The sequence below is a fragment of the Melospiza melodia genome, chromosome 1 (assembly GCF_035770615.1).
Source record: "Melospiza melodia melodia isolate bMelMel2 chromosome 1, bMelMel2.pri, whole genome shotgun sequence".
Classification (NCBI taxonomy): domain Eukaryota; kingdom Metazoa; phylum Chordata; class Aves; order Passeriformes; family Passerellidae; genus Melospiza; species Melospiza melodia.
The window spans coordinates 45,427,728-45,454,255 of record NC_086194.1 but is presented as its reverse complement, the minus strand read 5'-3'; the positions used below and the strand labels follow the sequence as shown (position 1 = coordinate 45,454,255).

Genomic DNA, 26,528 nt, shown 5'->3' with positions numbered 1-26,528 from the left:
ATTTGCCTCTAAAGAATTATATTTAGTCCAGAATCAGAAAATTGCCAGAACTCCTTTTTTCCCCAGACTTCTTGTGTTTTTATAACTACTTTAAATGAAGACACTTCCTTCCCTCTCCTTTTTCTGGGATAAATCATAACTTAATATTTGGCTGGTCTTTGGAAGATTAGATTGTCTCAGGGCTAAACAACAATATTTATGTTATTATCATGACATGCAGAGTATCTTCAGCTCTCACTGCAGTGGCAGTTCAGTGCTTTCAGCTATTGAATATAAGCTACTTTCTACAGTTAGTCATATTAAGGTTAAACTTCGAATCATGGAATCATTAATGCTGGAAAAGACCTCTAAGATCATTGAGTCCAGGCATTAACCCAGCACTGCCAAGTCCACCACTAAGCCATGTCCCCAAGTGCCATATCTACAGATCTTTTAAATACCTCCCAGTGACACAACCACTTCCCTGGGCAGCCTGTTCCAGTGCTTCAACATCCAAACCCTTCATCTTCCCTTTCCATTGGCAAAAGTTGTCCTTGTTCTATGAGATCCCAGAAAGAAAGTCTATATTATTCTTTTTATATTAATATGAAAATAAATAATGCCTCTTCAGGCAGTGGTGTCCCATTTTGGATATTATCCAGGCTTTTATAATTTTGAAGAGTCTGAGTAAAAACAGCAAGAAAAGCTGGAGATATAAGAAACATGGACTGAAATAATCAATAACTGGCCTTTTTAGGATCTAGGGAATGAAAGATTCAACAAAATATATGATTAATTTTAAAATGTGTTGCTGTAGAGAGGAAGGGAACAAAATGTGTTGCTGTAGAGAGGAGGTTCTTAATGAACTCAGAGCAGAGTAAATGTGAAAATAATGTTGCTTGGGTTACGTTTTAAAAAATTTTTTAAGTGTAAGAGTGTTCAACACAGGAACATGTCAAAAAAGTAAAAGACTCATTGTAATGAGCTAAACATAGATAAGGCTATAGTTTAGTTCCTTGATGTTTTTTTTTTTTTTTAAAGAACAAATTACATTGTTCTGTTACAATGTTCTAACATTTCAGAGTAATAATTTGAAAGACTTCTTTCTTTCAAGTAGAGCAATAAAAGTAGGCCTGCTCCATGTTTACAAACTGGTAAGAAAGCCTAGTATTTCCTTCCATTTTCTGTCTCCATTATGAATTGAATAAAGGTCACTGTTTATGAACAGGTTATTTACTGGTTACTGCTGACTTTTACAGGGAAAAGTCTATTTAGACAGGGGTTTTAAGCAAATTCCCCATCTTATAAATTGACAAAGTAGATAAAATCAATGAAATAACTCTAGCAATCTTATTTTTACCTTGTACTGTTTGATGAGTCATTTTAATACATTACAGAAATAAAAGGGTCAAAATTAATAACTTTGTGTAGAAGGAACAAGTCCACTGAAAACTTTAATTTCCCATTTTTTGCCTTTTTTCAAATTGTCCTGTTGTATAGGATTTAGGAGTATCTATGAGTTACCATAACATTATTGGTTGTGTTGCTCAAATGGAGTAAAGACACTGTGTCTGTTTTTTGTTGAAGCAATTTGTTAGGTGTTGTACAAGGAGGAGATGATTGTGGATTTTTTCAGAATAGGCACTTACTAATGGAGCAGTGCTTCTTAGCATCCACAATCTGCCCACTGAAGAATATCTTTTGGGAGAAGGAGGTGCATGCTTAGCTTATGAACTTATTTTGTACTTAAATATTGTGCAGCTATTGCTTCTCCTCAGCATTCTTTCTTCTAGATTTCTCTGTAGGAAATTCAAGGCATGTAGGGGTGTGTATGGACATGTAGCACCTCATCATGAGTACAAGGTTACAACATCATTGCCTGCCTGATTCCAGTTGGGAATTGCTTCCAGTTGGCAATATACAGACAAACTCTTGCTAGAGAATGTGGAAATAAAATGAAAAGGGAAGGAAAGAAAAATCTTGCACACAGTCTCTAGCAATAGTGCCTTTGTTTGTAATCCAGGATAGCTCCATTGTGGAAAAATCTCATTCAAGAGATCTGTAAAAGCCAGAAGGTGTCTTCTTACCCTTGCTGTTGGCAGGCCATAAAATGTGCCAGTCTAGAGCTACAGGTCTTCTAGCTTCAGACCAAAAAGTCTTTAGTAATACAGTGCCTACAAGGATCTTCCCAGCAGGTGTAGATCATCTTAGTCTGTTGGGCAGGTTTCTGCTTCAGTTGATTGTGTGCTCTGAGGTTTGTATCTTGCCTTTTTTGCACTGGATATGTTGTCTGTTACAGTACTTACAAGTACTATTCATATTGCCATTGTGTGTGTGCAGAGTGCTGCTCAAAATGAGCCCCAGCACTTACTTTAACTTCACGGCTCAGGAGAGCAAACACTGCTGGTGCCAAAAGTAGCTTGTAGCCAAAACAAGTGTATTCAGAACAATGGTGATAGATGTTCTATTCTTGGGATAGTTAGAGTCAGAAATCATTCTGACTAAAAAAGGAAGAGTTATGTTCCTTGTGTTTTCTTGTCCATATGTTGAAACCTGTAGTACCCATTGATCTATAAAACAGCTTCTTCACCATAAATGTGCATTCTATCCCAATTATGGCACTGAGTATTTCAGGAGAAATTAGCACACATGTGACATATGGTCTGCAGTTAGTCTGTTGGAGCCACATACTGTGTGTGAGTAGAGTTAACTTTATGGAGGACTGCAAATTTCAAAGTTGCAGTTCTAGCCTAATACACAGGAGTAGGTTGAGTTTTGTGCATCACTTGTGTAGACTGTCAGCATAAGTGGAATTGTAGAGAAGTTACAGGACACTGTGTTCTTAAAATCATCTGGGACAAGTAATTTTTCGCACCACAAATTTTTTGTAACCTCAATATGTTTTGTTTTTTTTTGTTCTGTGAAAGAAACTAGTATATTATAACACTGTACAGAATCTGTTTTGGAGGGAGGGGTTGTTTGGGCTGGCTTTTTATTTGGTTTGTTGTGTTTTTTTAAGTCACTGGCTGTCACGTTTCCATAAAGAAACAAACAAAACACCAGCCACTCAAAGCACTTAATAATGTTATGAATTTTCTGATTTTGAAGTTGGAAGGGCTACACTTGATGCAGTGTCTGCTTAATTGCCTGCTAGTATTGGGTGCATAAAATGGTCTTTCAGTACTTTTGTGTTTTTAGTTCTGATGATTGATTGCTTTGAATAGACATGTTCACAGCACCACGGGATCAGCACTCTTGTATTCATGCTTACACCTTAACTATTACATAGAGGGCTTTCCAAATAGAGGCTTAGAATCACAAGAACACATAATGAATGTATCATGTTTGAGTTGTTTTTAGCAGCATTACTGAACATGCTTCTAAAAAGTTATCATTGTACAGAAAAGCAATAAATTTTGTAACTCTTCTTAGAACTAAGGTATTGATGCATATTTAAATATATTTTATTTTCAAATGGCATGAATATTTTCACAGTAATTATTTTTTTAAGAAAAGCTGTCAGCAGTTGCTTTCTATGCTGTTAAAATGCTTGAATTTTAATTTCGGGATCCTAGCCTGCATAAACTTATGTTGAAGCTACATTAAACACTTTGAAGTCTTATTACATCTATGCTCAATGGTCATAAACATGTGAGAAAGTGATCTCAGCCAGAAGAACACCCCGTCCAAAGAATACCTGCCTTTGTTCAGTTTTTCCATTCTTTCTGTTTCCAAGGGCAAAATAAATGAAAATTTTGGAAAATCAGGTATTCAGAAAATAATTTTGTTGTTTAGGAAACATAACAAAAACAATGCTCCTGGTGCAGGCGAATTCCTGGAGGTTTTGAGTATTCATGGTTGCACCTGTAGGAGAGCACCATTTTCGCATTTTACACATTTTACTGTTGTTTTTATCGCTTATCTCCTTCTTGTGGTAGTGGTTCACCCAAGCATCAGATCCAGCTTGATCTATATTTCCCCTAGTCTGAAAATGCCAGGCATTTTCAGTTCAGGTAGCACTGGATATCAGAGCTCTCACCTTTAGCCACCTGAAGGGGATGAACTCTGCTAAATCTAGACACTGCATGAAGCCACTGTCTTGTCCCGTGGAGCCTAGTGGGGTTTTGTGACCTAGTTTCCAGTAATTTTACCTCACCCAAGGATGGAATTAGTGGCACAAACTGGCAAAAGTGAAGTCCATAACCTGTATTCTAGATGATCACACAGTAGGAAAAAAAAAGTCTTCTAATGGTCCTTCGTTATCCTCTTTTAAAGCAGGCAGAACTTTTCTATTCAGCAATGAACTCCTAATGCTTTAAAACACCATCTGCTTCTCTTCTTCTGCCTCAGTCTGATTGACATTCCATCCCTGTTTCCACAGCCTGTGCTAAAGAGATGCCCTCATTCCAGTGCGCTCCCTGCTCAAATAGTAGGGAACCAGGTTCCCTCCTTCTCTTGAAACATGCCAAGAAAAATGATGGAGTAGAGTGGCTGGCTTCACTGTTGTACTAAAGCATTAACTTGGTGCCAGTCTGGATCAAACCATACTCTAAAAGTTTTCCTAACTTTTTTGAAGTTAATTTCCTAATAAATTTCTATGTGCCAGAATAAATGATTGTGTAAAATGCTAACACCTATTCTGGCACATACAGATTTTGGTCACCTTGAGCTCTCTGCCTCCTTACTGTTATTTCAGCAAAACAAAAAATTTGAATTTTGATCCAATGGTACAAAAGTAAATGGCATCTCAGTATAACTACCTCTTACAAATCTTCCTCAAACTTAATTTGTCCTGATGTCTTCATGTGGGTGAGGCAGGCCACTTGTTTGCCTACTGTAACTTTGTACCTTCCTCTGCACAAGCTGGTTGAAAATCCAGTGAAAATGGCCTTTTGAGAGTTCCCTGGGCAGAAGTAAAGTCCTGAACATACCTATTGTGCTGTTTACACCTAGCAGAATGGCCCACAGCCTCTGAGTCCTGCAGCTGGATCTGAGACAGATCCGAGAGACATGAAATCACTTTTGTGTTTTGTAAGGAAAGTCCTGTTAGTTCTACCAGAAGATGGAGCTCTCTGCACTCAGTTTGACTGGAACATTCCTTTTTTTTTCCTCAGTATTTTAAAAGGTGTTTTTACAACAGTGTTTGTACTTACAGGAAGAGTCCCTTTCAGCTGTGATGGTTTCCATTTTTCCATAATGCCTTTGAATTTTTTGAGAAAACTTAACATGAAGAATCATTAATTCCTGAGTGCTAAAACATGATACAGCAGAAATCTTAGGTTTAGACTTAATTTTAATTAACGGGGAAAATGCACTAACAGTTTGCACTGGGTTCTTGATGGATGAACTTACATGGTGTTTCTGTAAATTTTGTTAAGCACTGAATTATGCACAGATTCTTTTTCATACAATATAAAGACTTGTTAAACTACAACTACTTTGGAAAAGAGGGTATAAGGAAAACATTTGGTTTCAGATGGTTACATGCAGCAGATGTTTATATCCAAAAGAATACTTTGATATATGTAAATGTGAAGATAGTCTTTCTTATTAGAAAAATGTATTACTTCCTCATGAACTTATACCATCTCAGGAGATGACCATTCCTATGTAAAATTACTAAGTTAGAAATCAATAATTTTGTTTCTATTTGATAAACTTTGTTCATTTACAGCAACAGGTTCTCTTTTTACTGTGTCCAAAGGATGGAAAATGCTACAGCAATATGATACAACCCATTGTTGACTGATGAAGGATGAAGCTGGTACAGAACTTTCTTAGTGGTATTTGAAGGGTGAAATACATCTTTGGAAATTGATAGATTTTTTTCATCACTTCAGTTTGTCTCCTCTGATTAGAGCTAGTGACTTCTCTACTTTTAGCAGCCTTCTCCTATCTTTGACTCATTAATAGCAATGAGTCTTGCTTTTGCTAATGCAGCTATGTTTCTTCAATGTGCCTGTCTCCAATCTGAGGGGATGCCCAGTGGATATTATAAATGGGGAAAATGCACTGATTGTATTACAGCTATGTGCTTTGGGTTGAGCTTGCAATCTTAAACCAGCATTGCTTTATTCTGTTCTCTATTCATCATCCAGGGGTAATTGTTTCTAATTAATTTATGTTCAAGTCCTCTGTTTCTTTAAATAACCAATCTTTTCATGTCCAGTTATTTGAGTTCTTTCTCCAGATTTTCTTATAACTCTCTACAATATGGAGAGAATCATGATTGCTAGGCTGTGCTCCCTTGTAATAGCTTTTGTAGTGCTCACACTAATCTCTAAAGCAACTGGATTCCTGAAGCATCCTAATTACCATCTCTGGAGGTGAAGTAGAGCTTGTTGTTGTTATGCTGTGCTAACCTTTGAGTGTGTTAACATGACACTCCAGTGGGTCCTCAGAAATATCCTTCTGTAATGTACAGCCCTACATTCCAGCGCTGACTAGAAGTTACCTCACACTGTATGCTCAGCCACTTCTGCTTCCACTGTCCACACTGCCCATGCTCTACCCTTCCCACACTGCTTATCTGTGTTCTTCGAGGGCTACCTAACCACACACACTGTTTTGGAGCTGTGATACTTTATATGCGGAAAAGGGAACACAGCCACAATTAAGACTTGCCTTGCTTCTGCTGAGCTGCTCTGGGAGTTCAGAATGGTGTCTGGTCCAGCTGGTCAATCTGTCTGTCTTTTGCAATGTGTTCAGTAGTTGTGTACTGTGGTATTAAAACGTGGCTTAATCAGGGAATGGCTCAGAGGGTTGGGTAGGACTGGTGGGGAGGGAGTTGCACATGGTTTTTATTGTGCATGTCTTTTGACCACTGCTAAGTTTGGTTACTAAGTAAGAGAACCTATGCAATCATGATATCTTTGATGTAATATTTAACTCTGGGTGTTTTTCAATCAGCTTTTCAGATGCATGGCTCTTAAATTCTGTAGTTATTTTGCAGTAACCACAGCTGCATTATATAGCAGGTTAACAAAGCCACGGAAGTATTTCTAGTAAGAGGAAAGAAGTTGGCCTAAGTCCTTCATTTTTAAAACTAAGCTGTATTGCTTCTTTCCCAAATCACTGATCTATCACCAGAGTGGCAGTTTTACAGCCACATTTGTTAGGAAACTTGCTTACTACACTGTCTACAAATATTGAAAAACTGCTATACTATGCGGCTGAGGGCATACATTTTTAAAGAACCTAATCACACACACAAGAGAAATGTCACAGATGTACAGTAGTGGATCCAAAAAATTACCACTTTCCATATTGTGGATATGAAAAGTCAGAGAAACAGCAATTAGTGTGTGTCCCTCCCCTCCCCACCCCAACAATCTGTATTCCTGTAGCATTAGCCAGATGGATCCATTACTGAGAAGTAATGGGGATACCTTTTTGTGGATCAATCTAAAAGCTGAAAGGTGTAAGCATTTAGAAAATCCTGATGCTCCTGAGCTGGTACTAGAAAATTTTGCTTGTAATTTCCCACTGATACAAGTTGCTAGTTTAGATAAGGACTAGCATTTCAAGCACTGCCTGGCCTAAATTTGGTTTGAGCAAGACTTAATCTGCAGTGTTTGTGATCATGGGCAAGTTTCAGCAGATCTTTTTAGCACTGGCCTTGGAGTCCTAGAGGTGTTTCTTTTGGAGAACAAGTGTCTGTTTAACACTGTATATTTGGCCATTTCACTTTTCTTGCATTGATCCCATCAAGGTGCCTCATCACTTTTTGCATCTGGTTTATCAGCACACAGAAGTTTGGTTTTCCCCTTTTCTGTGTAAAATGCAAAGAATTTGCTTTTTTTTAATTTAGTACCTCATCCTGGGAAGTGCATGTCACAAACCAACTCCACCTTCACCTTCACCACCTGCCGCATTCTGCACCCCTCCGATGAACTCACACGAGTCACGCCAAGGTAAGGGATTCCCATGATGGCAAAGCCTTCAGCTCTATCAGAGTTTCCCCTCTAAGCAAATGCAGAATAATAACATAAGCATAGGCATTGACTGCAGTGGTGAATTACAACACACCCACCAATTATTCCTCCTGTTTTGAGTTACTGCAGCCTGAATTTGGGAGGCATGTGTGATGTTTTAAAAAGCCAAAGTTCCTTAAATTTTGTTGTCTCTAGTTAAGATATTGCAGGATCAGACATAACTATATTGGCTTCTGATATCCAAACTGGGCTACTCCTCATCTTAAACTAGTTGTAGTTGTCATACATGAATGCACAGGATGTAATCTCTTACCAAAAAAGATGAGAGGTTTTTCCAGGGAGGAAGTGTAAATATTTCCTCTCAGAAAAAAAAAAAAAGGGATGTGCAGTTTAAGAAATCCAGAGCTATGTGATGAGTTAAGGACCAATACCTTAATTGGAAACAGGGACATATCTACGTTGTTTCTTGGTGTAATTGTTGGAAATTAATTCATAGTTGCCAGACTGAAAGTAACAAGCTGGGGAAGCAATAGCAATTGGCAGTACAGACACTGCATGCCCACAGAAGGCATTCTGTGGCCTTATGGAAGGTGAAGATCTGAGAACCAGAGGTGGGTGGTATGAATTTCATACCTAAAGAAGAAGCTTTCCTCCCATTGCAAATCAGGATTTACAGAATGTTCTTTTCCGTTCATAAGGACAATGTCTCATTTCTTTCTGTGCCCCTTCCAGCTCCTCTGTGGGAGTGTACCACTGTGCAGGTCCCCATGCAGAGGTGTTGTGCCTACACTTGTTTAGACATGAGAGAGGCACTGACTGCCTATGGAAGGCATGAAAAATAAGGGTATTGAACATGAAAACCTGTTAGGTGGAAAGGAAATATATGATGTTTAAATGTAGCTTTTTTGCTTCACTTTCTGAACTAAGTTAGTGATTAGTGGCCTGGCTGGTTTTTCTTTACTCTTTTCTGTCTTTCCCTTTGGCACAATTACTGAAGAGATCCTCTTATATGGCTGCAGTTCTATTTTAATTTTCTTGTTATTGTTGAGTTGCTGTCAGTTGAGATCATAATAAACTCTTTGGGTACAACATCTAACAAATCAGTCAGAAAGGACAGCCAAATTCAGTGCATTTTCAGCTGCCTTAGTTAAATGGAAGTTCATCATTCATTCAAGAGAACAAAGAGCAAAACAGACAAAATTATGTTTTCAGCAAATGTTTAAGGAGCTCCTCCTTACCAACTATAAATGATTCTTCACAGGTTATGTGAGGAGGACGAGAAACTGCGTTATGTCTCGTTGTGATGAGAGGAGGTGTAGGGCAGACACTGTGGCCCAGCGTGGTCGGGGGTGAGCAGCACTGCCAGCAGCATCTGTGTTGGCAGGGTCATGTACAAGGAATGCTAGTGTGTGTGGCACCAGCTAACCCCAAGAGGTTTGGCATTTACCTACCTGGTTGCATTTTAACCTGTGCTACCCCAGGTGTTGCTCTAACCTGACTAAATTTCATCCAGCTAAATGAAATGCTCCTTTATTTGTTTCTCTTCTCAATCTAACTCTGACACCATCACTGGGCTGAGCTGCTGAGGCCACTTTGAGTCTGTTTCTGCAATGGTCCAGGGCACCCTGCCATGTTGGTCAGTTTGATGGGAAAAATATTTCCCAGTTAAAGCAATGCCAAAATGATCAAATGGAAAAAAAGGCAACATCTGCAACTGCTTTCTTGCAGGGATGGCTTGTTTTTTTATTTGCACTGCAGTGTATAACTGTGCTGAAAAATTAGTAGAAATACTAATCTACATGCCTGTGCAACTGAAATCTGTATCCGGAAAGAGTGAAGCTCTCTAAACTGTTGGAGGTCTATAATTTTCATCTTGTGACTAGAATATCTTGGAAGCCTGGTAATTAACACCATATGTCTGGATTTCTGAAATGTATATGGTCATACCTTGTAGAAAGTCAGTTCATGCAGTAACTTCTCTTTCTTTTCTCTCCCTCATGCTTCTCAAGACTTCTGTATTCTGTATTTAGCTGTATGGGAGATGCACCACAGTGGCAGTCACTGCTTTTTAGTTCCACTGGAATCAGAACTATGAGGGTCCAGCTTTAATCAGTGCTTAAGAGAAGAATTTTGAACGAACTTCTTTCCACCCAGCCTTGCCTTCAGAGTGGGTGTGCTGCTGCAGTGGGTGTGCACGGCCTCCTTGGCTGTGCTGGGAGAATCCTTCTCCCTGCTGCTGCCTCAGCCCAGGCAGAAGAGGGCAGGACATAAGGATGTGCCTTTGCTCATCTGCCACCTGCACTGACAGCCACAGCACACACGGGGGTGCAAGGAGACCGAGTCCAGAGCCACTTAGCAAGGCTGCGTTTCTAATTACATCTGCCAGTTTTCTCAAATAAGTGTTTCACTACAGTATACCAGAAGGAATATATGGGATTCCTCTTGCTGAATTGCAACTGCAATTCAACTTCCTCAGTTTCACTTGCTTATGGTAAAGGGTGGTACAGTTCCAAATCATTGTTAGAGATCTTGTTGGTTAGATCCTATTTATCCTTGGAAAGAAGACATGACTTGACATTTCATAGCATCAGGCTAATAGTTTCTTAATTAAAAGTGCCTTAAAATATGCTGATTTTTAGACCAAGGGACTAGAGTTTCCAGTGTTATGTGAATTCACATCACCTGCTCGCTGTAAGCCATGGATCTAGTTGATGTTCTAAGTTCATCAGAAGCTGCAGGTCAAAGCATTCCAGGGTGTCTAACCTGATGTGCACAGTAGTGTTGGCTACACAGAGCTCATTAATGTAAGGTGAAATGAGACTGAAAATTCCAGTCAAGACACCATCTCAGCCCCTTTTGTTCATATGGGCAAAAAAGATGTAATTTAGTCATTGGCCAGAGTCTCCAACTAGATCGTCTCAAAGTGGCTCTTTGAAATGCTTTTCTTGCTGCAGAGAATGCCACTTAAGTTAAAGTCGCACATTATGGCTGAGCCAATCCAACAGCATGGCTCTGCTGAAAAGGGAAGATTCCACTCTCTCCCCTGTCCCTTCCCTCTCAGCTGCTTATTTTTCCCACTGTCTTGCACTGGCTTTACTTTCTGTCTGACTCTTTGCTGAGTGTCTTCTACTTGCTAACCTGGCAAGGTGAGGGAGTAGATTTCCTTCTTTGAAGGAAAGTGGTGAGGTCACATCAGTGAATCCTTTGTTAGCATCAAGTGTTGCATTGGTCAAGACTCTTTAAATGTCATTAGAGGGGATGAATGCATGTTTAGGAGATATTACTGTGGAATTCATTTTAATTTTTTTTTTATTTGTGTGTGTGTCTACTTGTGGCAAAGACCATAATTTGCCCGTGGTTAGAAAAAGTTGGATTTTTTTTTTTCTGAAGATGCATGGAGCTATTGGGATTCTCTCAAACAGACATGAATTTGGAGTGTCATAGGTACCCCATATGCCTTGTTTCTGGAATAACCAAGTACACCATGCCTTCGTGAATGAGTGTTCAGTTCTGTGTGCTCAGAAGGGGCACTAAAAAGTAAATGTCTTGCTTGCACCATTGGTCCAGTCTCCCTCATTTCCTTGTCTCTTAGAAGCAACTTGTGATCAGGAAGAAAAGTTGAAGGTGTGGATCACAAACCTGTAAATAGTTTATCAGGAGAAATGTGGTGCTGGGTGTTGGCAGTGGCATTAATCCTGTGAGACTGGGCTCTGAAGTGTGCAAAGCAGAGATGTGTTTTGTGAGATCTGATGGTATTGCACTTGTAATCACATTTGTGGGCGGCTGGGAGCTGTCAGTGTCCTGTTCACTCTCCAAATGGATAAAAGGCCCTGCTCAGAGTTAAAAATCTTACTTGTAGTAAATTTTAATTTTCTAGTGGAGAGAATAATTTGAGTGCTCCTTTGCTTTCAGCCTTAACGCAGCACCTACTCCAGCTTGTGGCAGCATTAGCAGTCTGAAAGGCACCCCGGTGGCCACTCCCTGCACTCCTCGGCGTCTGAGTTTGGCCGAATCCTTCACCAACCTCCGGGAATCCACGACAACAATGAGCACGTCCCTGGGGCTGGTGTGGCTGCTGAAGGAAAGGGGCATCTCAGCAGCAGTGTACAATCCACAGAGCTGGGACAGAGCCAGCAGGAGCACCCTGCTGAACACGTACTCCCCAAAAATGGCAATCATTCCTTCCACTCCACCAAACTCACCCATGCAGACGCCTTCTTCTTCCCCTCCATCTTTTGAGTTCAAGTGCACCAGCCCACCTTATGACAACTTCTTGGCTTCGAAGCCTGCTAGTTCAATCTTGAAGGAGGTGAGGAATAAGAAGAACATCAGGAACAGCGAGAGCCAAACTGACGTGTCTGTTTCCAACCTTAATCTCGTGGACAAAGTCAGGAGGTTTGGTATTGCCAAAGTGGTGAGTTCAGGGCAAACGTCAGCTGCTCCTTTAACTGAGGACCAGGGACCTCTTCTCTGCGGGGCACAGGGACCAGTGAGGGCCCTTGTTCCTGGAGGCCTGGCACCTGACGGCCTCCCCTTGGGCTGCCCTGCCGTGACCAGTGCCATCGGGGGCATCCAGCTGAACACTGGCATCCGAAGGAATCGGAGCTTCCCCACCATGGTGGGTTCCAGCATGCAGATGAAAGGCCCAACGTCCCTCACTTCAGGGATCCTCATGGGAACCAAGCTCCCCAAGCAAACTAGCTTACGATGAAGGACTTTATTTTTACAGCTAGTCTTTTTAAATGAAAATACTCGGATTCTTTCTCCAATCTCCTTTTCCTTTCCCCACCACCCCTTCATTGCCTCTTGAGTTTGACAAATCAACTTTGTGCCTAATGGGAGAAATGTGTAAACTTTGTATAAAATGTGTAAATATGTACCAGATCTATTGTAACTAATTGGATTATTTTACTGTTCAATTGAGTGCAAAAGGCTCTATGTTATGATTGCTGTAGTAAGGTTAACTTGCTAACCTTTTGAAAAGTTTTTTTTTCTAAGATGCACTGAAAAAAAGAGAAAGAGCAAAACCAACAAAAAATAACTTGACTAGAAAAACGTGAATTCTGTAGCTAGCCTAACTTGAGTCAAAGGTGCATGGGAAGCTATTGAATGTGTTATGTGAGACCTCTCATTACATCACTTGAAGCATGGGAGCATTTGTGCTTCGTTAAATACTGAAAAAAGCACTCAGTTTAACATATGGTAGTTTTAATTTTGCCTCTGTAGATGAGTTGAGCTGAGTTATTGGAGTGCCTGGCTATTATGCCTGAATGGATGAAACCTTTTCTTTTTTTTCCTGTTCTGTATTTGCCTCCTGCCCAGGATTTATAAACTTGAACTAATACTGTGTTGAGGTCAGCAGGCCTACTGGGTACCTGGGATATTGATATATTCCTACCACGGCTGTTTCCTTTGGCACACCTAGACTTTGTGCAACTTCTTTCTTTGTTGTTCTTTTGTTCTGTTTTGTTTTGTTCTTCAATGCTGCACTGGATTGTGGAAGGGAAAATGCTTTACTATGTGTTGCTGCCACTGAATCATGCTTTGTCAGTGCGCCCAAAGAAAACAGTTTTCACAACTCGTGAGGTAAACATGGCAGTGACTTCCTAGAAGTCCCAGTTGCGGAACAGATCGACAGATAAGAATGTTATAAAAGAACATGTAGCAAAACCAGTGTTAGGAAAGGTGAGTCCTTGAACCTCAGCAGAGAACCACAGAAAACATTTAGTAACGGAATGGTACAGGCGGGAAAGAGCAGCTTGCAGCCCTCGTGCTGATCTTCGTGTTTCATGCATGTCAGAGACCGTGGCCTTGTGAGCAGGGTGAGAATATTCTCCACCCATTCTCTGGTTTATATTTTCAGAGAAACCTTCTACATCTAAAGTCAGACCCTAGCACAGGTAAAAGTAGGGGAAATGCTTTATTTTCCCAGTGTTTTTAAAATCAGGAAAATTCCTGCCATACAAACATATAACCCCTACTTTTCAGAAAGGAAACATAAGACCTCACGCAACCTTTAGTTGCCAGGCAATCCTAATTATATCACAGTTTTTTCTCTGTTTCTCCCAGCCTTCTGCTGGGTGCTTGTAGAAAGAGTTGCAATACCTTGGAACTGGAACAGGCTGGAGGGAGCTTGTTTCTAGAGCGGAGCTCAGACATAAATATTTTTTGGAAGAGGGGATGGAGAGGAGCAAAGCAGGGAGGGTTTAGCATCCACTTTCTTTTCCTTGCACTTCTTGTGGCATCTAAAATCAAGCTCCCCGTTTGTCGCCATTGTCACACTACACGTAATTGCCGTGAATTACCATTTGTACCAGACTGTTACTAAATTATTAGCACTGATAATTTCTTGTATAAATGAAACTGTCTTTTAGTCTTTGTGACGAGAGATAGGTGGGTGGTTTGTTTCTTTCTGAATGAAGTAGTTATTGCAGTAGTGCTATGGACACTAAGGATATTTTTTGAGAAAGAAAAAAAAAACACATCGGTCAGTTACAGCATGTGTTTGAAGACTTCTATTTATTCTATGAACTTACAATGTTTTAGTAAAATGCCATCAGCTCTGTTTGCTGTTGTATGTGTGCACTTATTGCAAGTAAATTTAAGTATCTTTTTATTTGAATGTATCTTAAACCAGTAGATAGAATAACAGTTGATTCTGACAAAAAGTCATGGACTTAATGGACCATTTTATATACCCAGAGGAAGAAAGCAATACCATAAGAGAACTTAAAGTGTAGAAGGTAATCATGCAATTGGGAACTATTATTTAGCCTTTAAATAAGCTGTAGGAGCTGTCCACCCACCAGAGAAAGCAATTGTAACACATCAGAATGATGGAATTTAATTTTTTCTTCACTAATATCAATAAAATAACAGAAAAGTTGCATTGTTGTGTGTTATTCAACTTTTTCCTGTTCTTTTAAGGTGGTAAATCTTCCATCTTGATCCCTTGCTCTTATCTCTTAGTTAAAGCAAAATAAGAGGTCATCCTTTGTTTTTTAAAAATTCTTAGACATAGAACTGGTTGGAAAGTTTTCAGATTTTAAGTTTGCTGAAATCAGTGAAATTTGAGTCAAAAGAAAGAAGAGAAGCAAATGTACCTTTTGATTTTTTAATTTGAACTGTGAAAATGCAGAATTGGATATTGTATGGTTTCTGTATTTTTGAGACGGAGTTTGCACTCTCCTGCCTACTACAGTGCAAAACCTGCAGTAACAACACGTGAAAGTACGGAATAAGGAGGAAATAGCCTGTGTTTTTCAAAAGAGACAGAACTGAGCTCTCTTGTTAGCCAATATCTTTGTTACTGAGAAAGGGAACATTATGGTGATGAAACATCAGGTAGTGAGGAGCTCAAAACACCTGGACACATGGTGAAAGCTAAGTAATGGAAAAGGCTCCCTGGAGGAGGGAATAATCAGGCAGTAACTCATAGAGAGATTAGCCTCATTGAGGAGAAGGGTGTGTGTGTGTGTATGAGGGGGAGAGGGAAATAATAGCATTTATATCACATACTTGCTGCAGAGAGAATGGGACAGCAGTAATGCCAAAATAAACTCGTGGAGGGCTTGCATTAGTGTGACGCAGTGCCCTACGCCAGCTGTGGGACAGGCTGATGCCAGGGGCACAGCCAGGGACTGTCAGGGAGTACAGACACTAATCCTTCCTCTCTGCACGGCTCTGAGCCCCAGGGAAGCTCGTGGTTGGAAAGTTAATGGTTAACAGGAGGGATCCAGGGAGGAGAAGAACTGTGCATCCAGCCCTGCTGGCCTGGGAACAGGAGGGGTTAAGCAAGTGCCAAACCAAGAGAGGTGAGAGCTGGTTCTGACATGCACAGAAGAGTGAGTGTTGAAACTGTCCTGCACCCTGGCAATATTCAAGTATCTCAGAAACTTTTCTGGATGCATCTTCACTTCTGGTAATCCTCCTATGAAAGCTGGGGTGGAGGGGAGAGGAAGAGGAGGTGCTGAGGATTGTGTCTAAGACTGGGCTGTAGATGAATCCTGAAAGACGGGATGTTCTTTGGAGAGCCAAGACTGGCTAAAAATGTCTGTTGAGACTTCTCTTTCTTTTACATGTATCCTAAGCATTGGATGGCCCCAAAACATACTGCTATTGTGCACAGAGGTAAGAGTTCCTCCCAACTCCATGAACACATTTACTGGCAGCTCTCTGCATTGAATTGAAAAGTCCAGCAATGCAGGTGAGATGTTCCTGCCTTCCTTTGGTACAGACAGCAGCTGCTGCCTGTGGCTTGTATTCACAGTGAAGAATTAGCCTCGTTTGGCTGTGCTACCACATCTCACTGGGTGCTGCTCAGACCTGCTTTAATTCACTTAACAAGCCAATTGAACCACAGAATGCTAGGGAAAATAAAAGGCCTGAAAGTTACTGGTGCTAAGCAATGTCCCTGGCTATAATGTAGGCAGTGGGCTTTCATGTGAGAACTGCACACACTTGAGGAGCCAGTAATGTTTGTGTTTAAAAGATGACAGAGATCTTTGTCCTGCTGAAATAGGTTTCAAGCTGTGCTGAATCCAGTTGCTGTTCAATTGACACAGGTACTTAGAAATGATTAGAGCTTTAACAAGCCCGCAGCACAAAGTTTTTTTCTTTCTTTAAGGGAATTTAAATGAACTTAGGGAACACAAAAATTGAACCCACAGAGAAGCCTTTTGCTGCTCTGCTGGGACGTTGAAATGCTCATCTTGTTTGACTTGCAAATTCCTCTGCTCAGGCCTTGGAGAGGGGAGTGCCTGGTCGGCTGTCAGGCTTGCTGAAATGTGCACAGCTGCAGCTGGGAACATCTGGCTGGGGCATGTTGCCAGCCCACACGCAGCAAGGATGGAGCAGCTGGGGATGCATCAAAGCCAGGGAAAAGACAGCAGGATCCACATATGTTCCTGTATGAAATACCAGGGGAGATGAGCCTGCTCAGGGTCAGGTGCACTGGTGCAGCTGAGGTTTCGCTCACAGGCTGCCCCAGCTCGCAGGGAGAGCTGCCCCCTCCCCAGGCAGGGGTGCTCCCTCTCTCTTGCCTGGTTTTCCCTTCATTCCCACAAGGAGCACTTGCTGTTTGCACCCTTTTCACAGCTGTTGTATGCACAACTCTGCAAAAGGAGAACCACAAGATTCTCCCAAATAATTTATGTGGAGTTTGCAGCAAGCTGCTCCATTCATGGTGATTTGCCCAGCACCTGTTTTGAAATAAAGTTAATAAAGCTGAATCAAGCTCATTGAGAAAATAAACTGCAATTAAACACAAAAAGGTATTGATTTGCTATTTTGCCAGTTTAAATTTAGCACCTATGCACATGCTTTCATAAAGATAAATTTGGATAACGCTAAATTAAATGTCAAGAGAGTTGGCAGTGCCAGAAATCTCACATCCCAGACAGCACCAGGAGGTTGTGTCAATGCACTGCTGTGTGTGCTAGAATCTGTGGGGCACTTCTTGGCCCAAAGCCTTTGCTGGATGCAAGGGACTCCTACCCAGCTGCAGAACCTCCATTCCTAAGGCTGCTGTTTCCCTTGGGTTAAAACAGGGCAGCTGGAGAGAGTGGCTTCACTAATGCCACTAGGCAGGGTTGCAGCTCCCAGGGCTGCGTGACTTTCCCAGGTTTGCTGGCTCCCCTGTTTAGCTCAAATTAGCACCTCCAGGTCACTTGGCAGCTGAATGATGTCTCAGCAACACTTACAGCCCTTTCCCATCTGGGGAATTTCCTCTGCTCCCAGAGGAGCAGGTGATGGATATTTTTATGACAATGAGGATTATGTTGCTGAGCTGCCAATAGCCAGTGGCTAACAGCCAGCTCCCCTTGCCTCGAGGAACAGCACAGTGTCCCAGAGTCACAGTCCCTCTTCATAACTACTGAAATTGCCCCTGTAATTCTTTATTCTTGACCCTCACTCATGTCAGTCAGATTCTGAAACCATTTTTGTGTGTCAGGCAAAGACAGCCCTGTCATGGGGCAGCAACATGTAAAAGCTGCCAAACCCATCACCTGACTGCACTGAGGGCTGTGCACTCTCATAGGCATCTTCAGAGCCCTTCAGAAGAGAGGAATGGGAAAGAACGTCTTTGTCTCTCCATCCATCTGCCTTTAAGAAATGAAACAAGTGAGAAAAAAGAAAATGTTTGGTTTTTTTTCCTTATGATAACATTCTGCAGTAGTAAGGCTTGATTTGTAACATCACCCACTCCTAGCCCCCCTGCAACAGATTACAATATTACACCCTTCATCAATTTAAGCCAGGAATGGAAACATTTAAAAATATTGCTTGAATGTTCCTGGCATTAATTTAAAAAGACAGCAAAGCAGAAACTGAGTTTTCTCTCAAGTTACTTTTGAAGAAACATCCCTTTGGTGTCCAATGTATAAAGAAATGCATTTCTAGATTTATTTGTATTTTCCTGAGTTTAAAAAAAAAGAGATTACTTGGTTTTGGAAAAAATGGGAACTTTGCACTATTTTGCTGTGAGCAATAACCAAAACCAATGAGAGAATTCAGGTGATTTAGGACTCATTGTGCTTGGAAAGGAACCTAAAAAAGCCAGACTAGGTGGCTTGGAAACTAGTTGACTGGGAGGAGCTCGAGAGGAAGGAACACAGAAAATCATTTCCATGTTTCTGTATGAGATGCACCAAAACCAAAAAAAAAAAAAAAAAAGTGTTACTAGAGAAGAAAACTCCCTGTTACTGTTTGCTGAATTCTTCCTTTCACCACAGATTCTGCAGTGCTGTTTGCTCTCCCTGCTGTTGGGAGCAGTTCCTCAAAGTGTTTTTGTGCTCAGGCCTTGGCACAACCATTTTGGTTTTTTTCCCAATGTTGGTTTTAGAATAATTTTGGTTTAGTGTGGGTATTTTCTATGTATTGTTTTCTACACTTTGTGTTTGCCTGTCAAGTGCTGTAGAATTTGCTGCTTCTTTCCTTTGGCAAGCACCTGCTTTCCCATGTGTGACAAATATATTCCTTTGGGTATTAGTGCATACGTTCCGGAGAAACCCTGTGAATTATGTAATGTGAAAATCACCTCCTGTACAATTTAGGGCATTCCTCAGATGTGAGATCCAGCTGCTGCAGGATATCCAGGAGCTGCAGGGAGGTTGGTTACCTGTGGTGGAGGAGGAACATGCAGGTAAATCACTTTTTCTGCAGCCTGCCATGGGCAGAAGGGAATGACTGCAGCAATTCCAGAGTGCTGGCTTTGCACAATCCGGGCTCGCTGCCCAGCTCTGAACTTGGGGTCCCCTGCCCTGCTCTGAGCCAGGTAAGAGCTGGGCAGAACCTCCCTCCTTCTCTCCACATCGTGGCCAATGGCCAGCTCAGCCTCTGTGATACTTGGGGCCACCTCTTCCCTGTGAGGATTCTGTGACTGGACTGCTCCCAACCCCTCTCCCTCTCAGGATCACCTTCTGCTCTGTTCAGGAAGCTGTCTTCACCCCCTCCCAAATGAATGCTTAGCTCACCATACAGCAGGGAATGCTCTGTTTATTCTGTGATTTGCAGCCATCAGCAGAATTTTCACATTGAATTCACAACATAAAACAAATAAGCCAGGACGATGAAGCATGTTGGTGTCATCCCTCTTTTTCACTGTTTTAGCACTGTTGGCTGTTCACTGGAAAGATGTGGGCTCAGTGTAAAACTCAGTCCTTTGCAAACAGGGTCACCAGGAAAACAGCTGGTCTTTTCTGGCAGTATTGTGCTGCTGTGTTTATATTTAGACAAGTTCCCTAGAGTTCAAAGTTTTTGGGATTGACATAAGATTTCTCTGAAAAATATATATAATCTGACTATTCAACCCATGGAATATATTTACAGTGCCAAATAAAGGCATTATGCTATCTCTCTTTTATAGTAAGACACCCAGCAACATGCAGTGACAGGACAAGGAGGGATAAGTGAAATCATTTTAATATAGTATCAATGTATGAGAAACCACAAAAGAGAGAAAATGTTTTCTGGAAAATTCTGCATATGTATATATTGCATTGTATAGTCTTACAGACAAACTTATGTCAAATACATGATTTTAAATACTTTAAAACACTGATTTGAAGAGGACAACAAATTGATTTATCTTTTTTTTTGTACAGACATGGGAGTGTGATTTTTTTTCCTCATTGCTATAGTTTGGTGTTCTTCAGGAAGAATACTCGTATTCTTCAGCACTGCGGCGTCCAAAATCCATCCAGCCCATGTAGTCTCTGTCATTTATCCTGTGAGTGGGATCAATGCTCTGTACCCTGTTTCCCATCACTGAGAATCTTCCAGTGGAACCTAAGGAAAAAAGCGTTTGGGAGAGCAGAGAGTAAGAGGACACATTTTCCAGGTTCACCCGTGTTCTGATCTGGCTTGTGCTCATTAGCAGGTGTCTGCAATAGTTGAGATGGACATGGTCATGTAACACCCCTGTCATGTCACTGGGGAAAACATCAATAGAAACCTTATAGGTAAAGTCCTGGAAGTGACTTGGATTTTTTCAGTGCAAAATGAACAGATCATTTTCTACCTCCTGCTGCAGGAACGTACTGCTCCTGTCTGACAAAAAGGAGCACAGATAGATTTTTCCTTTTTTCTTCCTATTTTACTAGAGAAAGAGAATCCAAACTATTTCTCAATATTCCTATAAAGCCCCACGTTTGCTTTCTCATACTGGGAGAGCTGCTCTACATGCAAAACAACTCTTGAGAGCAGGCTCAAGCCTGAGACACCACAGCCCTGTGTTGCTTAAAAAGACACAAACATAAGTACAGGAGCTCTTACAGTGCAAATTTGGCAACAAGCAGGGTAGAGTTATGAATCCTAGGTTCTGTGGAAAAGTGGGAATAGTCCTGAAATGGAGAAAGTTGTGTCTGGAATTCACAGTTAGAGATACCTATTGCTGGAATCATGCAGGGACTTTTACTATGTCAGGGATTTTTTTCATTGCTTATCCAAAGCCTTCATAATTCTTTTCACAGCAGGGTTGGATGCTGATTTCTGATCTTGCCTTATCCTTTCTGTATGCCTTGCTTAAGGCATCAAAGAGACATGAATTTGCAAGGAGAATTTGTGCTTTAAAAAAATGGGCTGCAATCCTCTGTTTTTGCAGCATCACATGATGTAACCAAAAAATACAGGGACAGGTAAATTACTGCTCTCTGTACTCCCTAAAAACAGACAAAATTGATATATAACAATATCAATTATTAAGCTTTGAGTGAGGAAGGGACAGATTTAATAGTGTTCATTCCAGACTGAGGCTTGAGGAATACCTGAATTGATCAAAAAGGAAAAGGAGCCCAAATTAAATCCCACATATCCAAATCTACACAATTGCTTTGCTTTCAGTTTCTTGTGTTCTGACTCTGTTGACTCCGTGCTTTTTTATTTCAAGGTCTTCCTCATGTAGTGCTTTATAATGACCATAACCCAGTGAAATAAAAAGCAACTGCACTGCTTTGTTAGTGGTTGCTGGGAGTTGAAGGTACACACACACAAAAAAAGCCATTAAGAGATGATGTAGCTCTCTACAACAAAATGACCAAAAAGATATTAATTTTCCCTAGAATAGAATGTCTATCATCAAATGCTCATGAAGTTCACATTCATAATTCAAAAAGTGTAATTAAGGCCATGACAATGGCTCCTTAGCACAATAACCTGGCAAGGCTGAGGCAGTGCAGAACCATCACTCAGATGTTGGTGCTTAAGAGACTTCAGAGCCTGCCACGACCTGAGGGCTGTAAAGGCTCCCCTGGTGCCACTCCTGTCTGGCCAGTCAAGGGCTCCTCAGAGGACATTAAATGTGCCTGTCACTGGCTTGAGAGCTACAACATCTCTTCTACACAGTACCAGATTCAAGCTGAAAGCCTGCAGATGAGCATGATTGAAAGCCTGGGTCACAAATTTCCTAACAGCACCTTAATTACCTCTCCTCAACCCACAAGAGATGCCATGTGGGTATTGCAGAATCAGTGTATGACAAACATATTCAAAGTTGTAGCAGGTCAGCTACAGGGCTGCCATCGATCCCTAAGCCCTTGAGAGAACGCAGCTCTATCACTGTTTTAACTAGAAATACTTTACACAACCAGCCCTTCCATTAATCATGAGGGCAAATGCCACTACTGGTGACTGCTAACACTTACAAAAGCCCTGACTCTCTCTGGAATTTTCTAGTGATTATTATAGTTTAGACAGGTGACTAATACAGTAGATGGGAGTGTTCTGCAGAGATTTCTGAAATACTGCCCAGAGTCTTCACATTAAATGAGAATATAATGTTTTGATAGGAACACTGTATGTATGTTATAAATTAAGTAAATACTGGTTTTCCTGTGAATTTTCACTCCTGTAACGAGCAACTACATCTACAAACTAGAGTCTAAGTAGCCTAGTCACATCACAAGAATCTCATAATCTGCTTCCAGACTCTTTTTAGAATTATATATGCCAATAACACATATGCAGGAAATTGTCCCTCATATTAACATTTACAGAAAAGGATTTCTTAAATCCAAAGGTTTTTTTTAACTTTATCTGGTTAATCTATTTGGAAGTGTCAGACACATATTTAAGAGAATATAATGGATACATAAACTAGAATGAGGAGCTCAGTTTCCATGTGGGTGGGCAACAATGACTATGCTGAAGAAAGGTAATGAGGATTCTGCTTTGCAGACTGCTGCAGTAACATTCTTATTCAATAACAGCCTTAAGTGTAGCACTGAACTGTGGAACGTCATACCTGAATTATCTTTCCACTAAATTGCACAAACAGCTAGAAGTTGTTCCTTAATGGATATCGTGCATATTGCTGACACGAGATGAAATCTTTCAGGCACTATTGGAAGTGATTCATTTTTCTGTTGTTTCTAGTTTGGCTGTGTTCTGAGTCCACAGAGGAGTGTGTATGGCTGCATATGTAATGCACAAAACCAGAGGTGGCATCTCTTAATTGCAGACCACCACCACAGATAAGCATGGGACTTTGCCTAGCGTAGAGGTCAGCAGGGAAGCTGTCAAGTGGGGAGGGTTGAATGATCTGCATTATGTGGAGAAAGCTCTTAGTTATATAAAGTGAACTTGATCCTAAGCACAGTCTGGCGCTGGGTGTGAATTAATTTCTCAGTGTCTGTATGTCCAGGTAATCCTAATCCTAATTAATGGCTTTTCTTGAAACCCTCTTTCCTTCTTAGATGCCTTTTCTGTGTAGGGCAAAGGCTGGAGTGAAGCTTTCAAGAGTAAACAAAATTTCTCTAGTGGCTCTCGCTGAGGTTGGCAGCCAAAAGGCCACAGCAATTAGGCTGCCCATGGTGTTACTCTACTGAGACACCAAGCAGTACAGAGATAAGACAGCTCAAAAAGAAAAATGTTTTCTTGGGGAAATGTCAGTAGTCAATGATTTTGAGCCATCATTTTTACTGGTAGCACCAATGGCATGCTTTTCTGCCTATGTAAAATATATTCTGTAAGGTGTCCATAGGGATAGCTTCACTCTTTCTCTTATGTAATACAATTGTTTCCTCAAGTGACTAATAAATCTCATTATAAGGATGCCCTGTAATCCCACTGCTATACTGATTCTTCATCTCCTTGTTACACAGTGCCATGGAGGTTTTAGGTAACTGCCAGATTGTGTTCCCAGGCTGCCCAAAAGAGACTAAAAACCTACCAGGCATCAAAGTGTGTGGAAGCAAATATGCTTTTACTTATCATTGATTTTAATTATTGCACTAATAAAAATGAATTCTGTGTTTTGAAAGCTTTTATGCTGCCATAATTTCCTCTGGGAACAAACATATGACAAATCCAATACCCAGAATATTTCTTTGGTACAGGGATTTCTGACTGGGGTGAAGCTGGCCATTTGGTTTATCTGCATTTATCCTCAGAAAAGTCTTCCTGCTCTTCTAACTTTAAAAGAGGGGTGGAGGGAGGATTTTAACTAAATTGAAAGACTTCAAGGAAAACATAATTGTTTTATCTGTGATACAACATACTGAAAAGAGCACCAAAATAATAAGGCAATGAAAACAGTTAAAAATAAAAGCTGGACTACAACCTAAGAGGTCGGTGACATTTTCTCCCGTTATCTTTATATGACTCTCAGTCAGAGAGTCATATAAAGATGAAATAAACCCCTGTTTTTGGCAGGGGTTTGGGAGAGAGCATATGGAATGCCGTCTACTTCAGGGACAAGCAGGCAAAATCTAAATCCTGTCTCCTCTAGGAATTCACGTTAGATGACGACAGGGTTATCCCAGCTCCCAGGAGCCCCCGCAGGAGATGCCAGCGGCGCAGGAGCAGGCTGTGAGCAGTACCTTTTCTGGCCTGCTGGAGGTACTTGGCCAGCAGGGCGCCGATGTTGGCTCGCTGGTCGGCGCTGACCTCCAGGCGCTGCAGGGGTTTCAGGGGCCCGGCGGCCGGAGCGCGGGAGCGCCGCTGCTGCTCTGCCAGGCTCCGCTCCAGCTCGGCAGGCGCGGCATTCCCGCCGTGCGAGCCCAGAGCGTGCTGTCCCAGCGAGCTCACCGAGAGCACGGCGAGGAACACGCAGATGCACAGCCCGCTGGACATCGCTGGGGAGAAAAGGGACCGGCAATGTTGCATGACCACATTTATAGTACGTTTTGGGCAGTCCCTAACCCCATCTTCCACTGGGAATGCTGGATTCTGAGCAAACCGGGCACGTGTTGGGGTTTTTTTTTAATGTAGGTAACTGCAGGATCTGTCTTAAGTTGGAAAACGTGAATAGCTAAATATCCTTGCTAAAGAGAAAGGTACAGGTAATTAATTTTGTTTCTTCCAGCCTAGTATGTGCTGCATCTCCCTGATCTACTCAATTCTTATTTGCTTTTCTTTCTTTGGAAGCTGTATTGCATAAAAACTTAAGGGACTTGAATCCATCTCTGTGGAAAAAACTCGTGATTCAAATATTTCAGTATGTTGCCATTGCATTAAAACCCTGCTGTTATTACAGATACTCAGTTTTGAAAAGTTCTATGAAGAGCCTTTGTTCTACCAACCTTCATTGATTTGAACTTTAGTGTTCAAGAGGTTTAATCTCATCATGCACAAAAAGAAAAAAACCAAAATCTTGCCCCAGTGAAAGAAAAACCAAAATCCAATACTCCTGCCCCAAAGCATTTGGTCTAATAGCTGGAGTGTTAAAAGCTGTATAGTTAAAAGCTGTAAGAAATAAAGTGCAACTTAATAACTTGTTCATATTAAACAGCAAATTTAGATTTCTACCGCTTCCTTACATGTGTACTAAGCAAAAAAAAAAAACTGGTTTACTAAACTGTTTTATCACATAAACTGAAATAGTATTTTTCCTGTAAACAGAGAAATTACTCTCAATTCTTAGAAGAAACAAACTACCTAGTACTTCATGCTATAGGGGTAATTTTCACTTATAAATACACATGGATTATCTCAGCTACGTGAGATTTTTAAAACTGTTTTAGTTCTCTAACAGTACACTTGACACAAACCTTTAAATTTTAAAAGGGGATAAAATTAAGCTTATTCACCCAACACATTCACTAGACCAAAATAATTCACAGCATATAAAACATGAGGTTTTAAAAATATTCCCAGGAGATGAGTGAAGAAAGTTGAAGGGTCAAAATGTCATTCCAACGTGGTTATTAGTGATGTACCCATCTACGTTTGGGTACTCAGAGACCGACGGTGCATTGCACCTTTGAGCTGTCCCGAGCCCTGTATTTTTTACACACATACATGTAAATATATATATATATATATATATATATATATATACATGTAAAAAATTTATATATATTGATAACATACACATATCTAAGTATTAATGTCCTTGCTGTGGTCTCCAAACCCCACATCTCACCACTGCTGGCCGGTTCCCTTCCCAGCTGCCCAGGGTGGGAATCCCCGCTCGCCGCTCCCCACCCGGCTGCCCGCGCTCGTCGGGAGCGGCCGGAATTCTCCTTCCCCGCCGGGAAGCGTTTCCTCCGGCAGAGCGGGATGCCCTGCGAGCCGCGGCACAGGTGAGCGCCAGGCATCCCCGTTCCCTCTGCCTCCCCGCCCTCAGCAGCGCTGCCGTCAGAAGAGGCGCTCCCTACCTTTCCGCTGCGCTTTTCCAAGGTCCCACTCGAGTTGGGAGCAGCGAGCGCCGAGTGTGCCCAAGCAGGGAAGTCGGGGGAGACTCAGCCTCGGCCCCTTAAATAGCGGCGGGCACCGAGGCGGTGTTTGCACACTTCTGACGCAGCCGGGGCCCCCGCCCGCTCAGCCCCCTCTCCCCGCCCCGGGCACCGGCACCGGGGCTCTGTGCGCTCCAGGGGGCACCGCGGCTCCTTCCCCGCCTCCTTCCTCCGTGTGCGGAGCAGTGCGGGCTCGGCGGGGCTGCCCTGCCCACGGGCCGGCCCCCGACGGCCGCTCCCGGCGCCCCCCGCAGGGAAGCGCCCGGCTGGGCGCGAAGGAGCCGGAAACCCCGGCTGGCTTGCAATTAAAGTGCTCCTGCTGGGGGTATGCCCACACCTCCCTCCCCGGCCGGAGGCTCCAGGTGGGGCTCATGCCCTGAGCACCGGCAGTACCGCAGCTCGTGCCCTCAGCACCGGCAGCTCCGGCAGGCGGCAGGGCTGC

At 41.8% G+C, this 26,528-nt stretch overlaps 2 protein-coding genes across 7 annotated transcripts in view; one reads left to right on the top strand and one right to left on the bottom strand.

Moving 5' to 3' along the window:
- The window catches only part of TRAK1 (trafficking kinesin protein 1), a 126,220-nt gene extending 111,418 nt beyond the window's left edge, over nucleotides 1-14,802 (top strand). For all 6 annotated transcript variants that reach the window (XM_063156413.1, XM_063156395.1, XM_063156404.1 and 3 more), the window contains 2 exons: nucleotides 7,790-7,892; nucleotides 11,826-14,802. In XM_063156413.1, the coding sequence (XP_063012483.1) occupies nucleotides 7,790-7,892; nucleotides 11,826-12,624 (902 nt within the window). In that variant the 3' untranslated portion in view covers nucleotides 12,625-14,802. The remainder of the gene's footprint in view (nucleotides 1-7,789; nucleotides 7,893-11,825) is intronic.
- Nucleotides 14,803-19,389: 4,587 nt separating this feature from the next.
- CCK (cholecystokinin) lies at nucleotides 19,390-26,160 on the bottom strand. The gene is made up of 3 exons (XM_063156375.1): nucleotides 26,009-26,160; nucleotides 24,230-24,484; nucleotides 19,390-20,201 (listed from the first exon to the last, which is right to left on the bottom strand). Exons 2-3 carry the CDS (start codon nucleotides 24,480-24,482, stop codon nucleotides 20,065-20,067), a joined length of 390 nt encoding a protein of 129 aa, XP_063012445.1. The 5' UTR covers nucleotides 24,483-24,484; nucleotides 26,009-26,160; the 3' UTR covers nucleotides 19,390-20,064.
- Between the last annotated feature and the right edge of the window lie 368 nt (nucleotides 26,161-26,528).